General features: G+C 47.3%; 1 protein-coding gene across 1 annotated transcript; it reads left to right on the top strand.

The window, feature by feature from the left end:
* Window positions 1-2378: 2378 nt before the first annotated feature.
* On the top strand, window positions 2379-3461 carry LOC104873469 (olfactory receptor 1I1). Its single transcript, XM_010640158.1, is given in 3 exon segments — window positions 2379-3304; window positions 3306-3391; window positions 3394-3461. Coding segments are annotated over 3 exon segments (1080 nt in total).
* Window positions 3462-5963: the final 2502 nt, after the last annotated feature.

The raw sequence follows: 5963 nt of genomic DNA, 5'->3' as shown, positions 1-5963 counted from the left end.
TTCAACCCCAGTATCCTCGGAATTGTTGTGAGAACCACACAAAAATAATCCAGTTCTTACAGTGTTGTCTCTTCTCAAGGATTGCCATTAATTTCCTCTGCTGTATTCTTGTGGGGAGTTGATTTTAAAAGAGCACGCCTAACCAGGTAAGAAGTGAGTCGAGCAAAAGAAAACCCTGTCTTTGCTGGACAGGGGAAATATGAAGGCTTTAAAAGGACTCAGGAAGCCACACCACGGTGGGAGTTTTGTTCTATATCATCTGTTTATTATTAGAGAAGTGGATGCTGCCTGGTACCTAACACATTTTCATAAATGCTCATTAAAGGAAATGAAGGACAAATGTGCCTGCTGGAAGATGGGAGTCTAGAAAAATAAACACAGCCAGGCTTCAGTGATCTGGCGTGGCTGCAATAAACAATTGCTCCTGATCACGAGGGCACATCCCCAGCTACTCAGGAGGCTGAGGCAGGAGGATTGCAAGTTTGAGGACAGTCTGAGCAACTTACCCAGACCCCGCCTCAAAAGAAATGAAAAGGCAGAGGAGGAGAAGGAGAAAATTTGCCTTCTGTGAGCTTTTGACATGAAGTTGCCTCTAAATCCCAAAGTGATAAGGCCAAAGTAGAGAAGTGTCCAGCAGCTGCCTCTCTCTCCACAGATTCGCATAGCCTGGGATGAGCTTCGATTTCTCCCTAAATCTATGGGAAAATAAACCAGAGCCAGACCCACGACCAACGTCAAGTGGGTGAATGGAAATATTACCAAAACGTGTCTGTTTGTGTGTCTTTGAGTTTTTCATCCTTTAAGTATTCATTTTTATATTAATTCATAGCAGAAGGTTATTTTTTTAAACTTGCCCTCCTGTTTAATTGCAGGAAGAAGCACACAGCATGCTTAAGTTTTGTAACATTTGACCAACACTTCCCTACTCCTCACCCCTGCCAATGCCTAGCCCCTACCATTCTATTTTCTGCTTCGATGAATTGGAATTTCTTAGATTCTACCTGTAAGTAAAGCCATGTGACATGTGTCTTCCTGTACCTGGCTTATTTCATTCAGCCTAATGCTGTCTAGGTTCAGCCGTGTTGTGGTGAATGACAGGATTTCCTTTTTTAAGGCTGAGTGATATTCCTTTTTAAATATACCCTGCAGTATTTTTCTAGTGCTAGGGATCAAACCCAGAGCTTTCCACATGCTAGGCCTGTGCTCTGTCACTGAGCTGCACCCTCAGACCCTTACACCGTAATTGTTTTTACTTTTTGACTTTTTATATTTATTAGTGTGTGTTATCCATTCTTAAATACAAAATTGATGTTCAAGCTGTATCTTCTTCACAGAAGAAAAAGGGGGAAAGAGAAAGGAAGGAAAAAAAGCAAAGGAAAGGGAGGAGGAGGAGGAGGAGGAGAGGGAGGAGAAGAAAATGGCCAGGTTCCTTTTATGTATAAATATTGGCCTTAAATTTTATTCTATTTGATTTTGTTTTCCGGGAAGCTTTTGTGTCACTGGGGGGAAAAAAAACAGAGATGTGTTAGTGCACTCTCTGTCACTCTCACAAAACTCCTGAAGTAGTCAACCTACAAGGAGGAAAGGCTTCTTCTGGCTCATGGCTTCAGAGGTTTTAGTCCATGGCTGCTTAGCCCTGCTCTTTGGACCTGTGGTGAGACAGCCCACATTGTAGGAGCACATGATGGATGGGCCATGCTTACCTCATAGCAGACAAGAAGCAAAAGCGAGAGAGAGAGAGAAAGAGAGAGAGAGACAGGAAGTGGCCAGGATCCCACAATCCTCTTTCAGTGCATAATACAATGACCTAACTTTCTCCCATGAGTCTCCGCCTCTTAAAGGCCCCACCCAATAGCACCACAGGCTGAGGACCAAGCTCTTTAGCATATGGGCCTTTAAGGGATGCCTCAAAATCGTAGCAAAAGATACTCGAAGGTGGACAGCATCAAGCTGACTATCAACAACTAAGTCTTTGAGCTGCCTTTTCCAGCGTGAATACCCCAGGGAAACAGAAATGCACTGATGTTAGCTTGAAGATGGCCTCCCACAAAAGATAAGGGTTAGATGAGGTTTGAAGGTGTAGCTCTGTGGTACTGCACTTGCTTAGCACGCACTACGCCCCTGCATTCAATCCGCAGCACCACAAACACAGCAGGAAGCGAAGAACAAGAAAAAAGAATATGTTGGCCACGCAGTATACTGCTGACTTCTTCAAACAATATGTATGGGTAAATAAAAATATTTTTTATAAAAAGGGTTAGGTGAATTATCATACAACCTACACATCTCCACAGGAAGTTGGGACTGGAACCCCATTTCTGACTCCCAGCTTTATGTGCCCCCCTCACCTTTTTGTTCCCAGTGAACACAGACTCTCCATGGAACCAGAAAACCACACAACAGTCTCAGAATTCCTCCTCCTGGGACTCTCAGAGGATCCAGAGGTACAGCCCACGCTTTGGGGGCTGTTCCTGTCCCTGTACCTGGTCACCTTGCTGGGGAACCTGCTCATCATCCTGGCCATCCTCTCTGACTCCCACCTCCACACACCCATGTACTTCTTCCTCGCCAACCTGTCCCTGGTTGACACCTTCTTGTCCTCCACCACTGTCCCCAAGATGCTGGTGAACATCTGGACCCAGAGCAGAGCCATCCCTTTTGCAGGCTGCCTTGCCCAGATGTATGCCTTCCACCTCTTTGGGACCATGGACAGCTTCCTCCTGGCCGTGATGGCCATTGACCGGTTCATGGCCATTGTCCACCCACTGCGGTACTCAGTTCTCATGAGCCCCTGTGTCTGTGGGATGCTGGTGGCTGGGCCGTGGGTGGTCACTAACCTCCAGTCCCTGGTACACACCTGCCTCATGGCTCAACTGACCTTCTGTGCTGGCTCTGAAATCCCACACTTCTTCTGCGACCTCATGCCCCTGCTGAAGCTCTCCTGCTCAGACACAGACACCAACGAGCTGGTGGTCTTCGCCTTTGGGATCGTCATGGGCATTAGCCCACTGTCATGCATTCTCTTCTCTTATGTCTGTATTTTCCGGGCAGTCTTCAGGGTCCCTTATGCTCGGGGCAAGTGGAAAGCCTTCTCCACTTGTGGCTCACACCTCACAGTGGTGTTGCTATTCTACGGGACCATCTTCACCATGTACTTACAGCCCACGTCTCTCAACTCCTCACAGAAAGACAAGGCAGCCGCACTCATGTGTGGGGTGATCATCCCTACCTTGAACCCCTTTATCTACAGCCTCAGGAACAAGGACATGAAGGCTGCCCTGAGGAAGCTTGTCAGCAAGGCGGCCTCCTTCCAGGACTAGGCCAGAACAGCTGGATGCCTACCCTGTTCCAGGACCACTGTGTACTAGGGGCACAGAGATGCACCCCGATCCTGCCCTCAAGGAGCTCAGAGTCCAGAGGGGAACAGGGCCACAACAACAAATCCTTACAGGGCAGTATAGGGCTGTGGATTTAGCTTAGTGGTTCCACTGCCTGCCTTGCTGCCTCTCAAGCACAAGGATCTGAGTTGGATCCCCAGCACCAAAAAAAAAAAAAAAAAAAAAAGACAGCATAGAATCAGGCTGAGGGTGTAGCTCGTTGATAGAGCACTTGCCTGCATGCTCGAGGTTCTAGGTTCAATCCCCAGGAAAGTATGAAAAAAAAAAAACGAGATAGGATAATGTGGTAAATGTGTCATAAAGAGACGGATGAAGTACTTTTAGGAACCCAAGTAGGAAGCTTTTTTTTTTTCTCAAGCTTTATCTTCCTCATGAAAATCAGAAAAGCAAAGAATACTTCCAAGTGTCCTCAAATTAGCCCTCTCAGGGATATCAGACTTATAGACTCTCTACATGGATAAAGTAGTTGGACAGAAGATGTAGTTACCCTCTTCTTTCACAGCTCTAGGGAGGGCACTCGACCACTGAGCTGCATCCCTGGCCCTTTGTTATTTATTCATTTTTTAATTTGAGACAGTATCTCACTAAATTGGCCAGAAGGGACTCAAGCTTAGGACCCTCCTGTCTCAGCCTCCCTGAGTGCTGGAATTACAGACCTGAGCCACCACGCCCAGCTTCTTCATCTTAGTTTTGACCAAAACAGGTCATGTGTTCTCCAGTTGTAGCCCTGCGCTGTCTGTGTGTTAAGAGACTTTGAAGCTACCCGCTGAGATTCATGAGCTCAGATGCTATTCTCCTTGACAGCCACCGGCCTTGGCCTTCTGTGACTCTGGATGGGAGTCGCTGTCATCCCCAGGCCCCTCAGGTCATGTTTTGTTGTTGTTGTTGTTGTTGTTGTTGTTGTTGTTGTTGTTTTACAAACTTTCCAGGTAGCTTTTTAAAAAATTTATTTTTACCTTAGTACATGTTTGCAGTATACGCAGTTTACAATCATCTTGGAGAGAGCATGTATGTACATTTTACAGTTTATTTCTTCTCTTTTTTATCCCCTTCCCTCCGCCTCCCTCCTCCTCAAATTCCCGTACCCTGATTTTAACCCTTCGTAATATTATTAATCTTAGCTCATGCTATGACGTATAACATTTACATTCACTGAGGTTATTAGGTTCCTGCTGTACCACATCTTAATTCTACCTATTTCGCCTCCCCCTCTGCCTCACCCCTCACCCCTGTTCCCTTGGACCCCTTCCCTTTGCAAGAGATCCATCCCCGTGTCCCCTTCTATCCATCCTTCATCGTTGTCTTTGCTGCGCTTTGCCTCGCTCAAATGAGAGATATCCTACAGTGTTTACGCTGGTGTGTCTGGTTTATTTCACTCAACATTGTATTTTCCTACGAGAGTCTCAAATGTGTCATTCTGCATAGCATGTGGTATTCCGTTATATACAGATACCATGTTTTCTTGATCCAATTTATATCCACCGATGGGTACGTGTAGCAGACCTCCCTGCCCAGTGCTGGCAGGCTGAGTGGCACACATTTGCTTGCCTTCCCTAATTCAGCTGTGCTGTCCTACATCAGAGTCAGACCAAAGCCCTGCGTGCCTCAGACGGGCATGTCAGCCAGCAGAGGTGGGCTAGCATTGCTCCTTTGCTTATGGCTGTCACCGAGGCCTAAGTCCTGGTCAGGGCAGGGCCCTGCTGAATTACGTGCAGCTGAGGTCAGTGTGACCCCAATTATAATCCTTTGTCCTGAACTATAGCTTCTCACGGACCTTGTGGGTTACTTGCTAATTGCACCTGGTACCAGTACTGGTTTCTTCTCTCCCAGCAAGATAAGCAGAGCCTACTCCCTGACAGCCCTGTCTGGTGCTAGTATTCACTAGATGCCTTCCAAGCACATCCTATTCCCTAGTTCCTCCCACGACTGTATTCAATAAATACTGGATTGCTGGGGGGCCTTTGTCTTTGCTGCCATCAGCAGCACTGACCAGGACCCAAGACTCAGCTTCTCCACTCTAAGTCTCGTTTCTGTCTGTCCTTGAATTCACCTTGTGTTGTGGTGGCTCACAGGCCAAGACCCAAGGCAGAGAGCCTGATAACGTCCCCTTCCCTGCTCCCTACAGGTACACAGGCTATTTCCAGGATTCTCCAGGTAGCTTTGACTCAGAGTCCATGGACCACCATTCTGGGACTCAGGCCCTGGTCTGTCTCCAAAGCCTGCACATTTCCTATGAGGTCCATCACTGGATGCTGAGCCCAGTGATTCTCCAGGTATGAGAGACAGCAAGCTGGCCAGGTGGCCTGGAATGTTCAAAAAGTTAGTGTTATGGGTTGAATCGTGTCCCCAAAAAGTGACCTTGGAGTCCTAATGTCAAGCACTTCAGGACGCTGTCTTGTTTGGAGATAAGGCCTTTGCAGAGGTAATCAGGGTAAAGCGAGTCCACTATGACTGACATCTCGCCTTAAAGGGAGCTGAGGGGCTGGGGTGCAGCTTGGGGCCTAGAGCAGGCCTAGCGTGTGTGAAGCCCTGGGTTCCATCCCAGTATCAAAGAAAGGGCTGAAT

This window comes from Fukomys damarensis, unplaced genomic scaffold (assembly GCF_012274545.1).
Source record: "Fukomys damarensis isolate Sample0158 unplaced genomic scaffold, DMR_v1.0_HiC HiC_scaffold_37, whole genome shotgun sequence".
Classification (NCBI taxonomy): Eukaryota; Metazoa; Chordata; class Mammalia; order Rodentia; family Bathyergidae; genus Fukomys; species Fukomys damarensis.
Note: the sequence above shows the minus strand (reverse complement) of the source record. Positions and strands in the feature narration are given on the sequence as shown.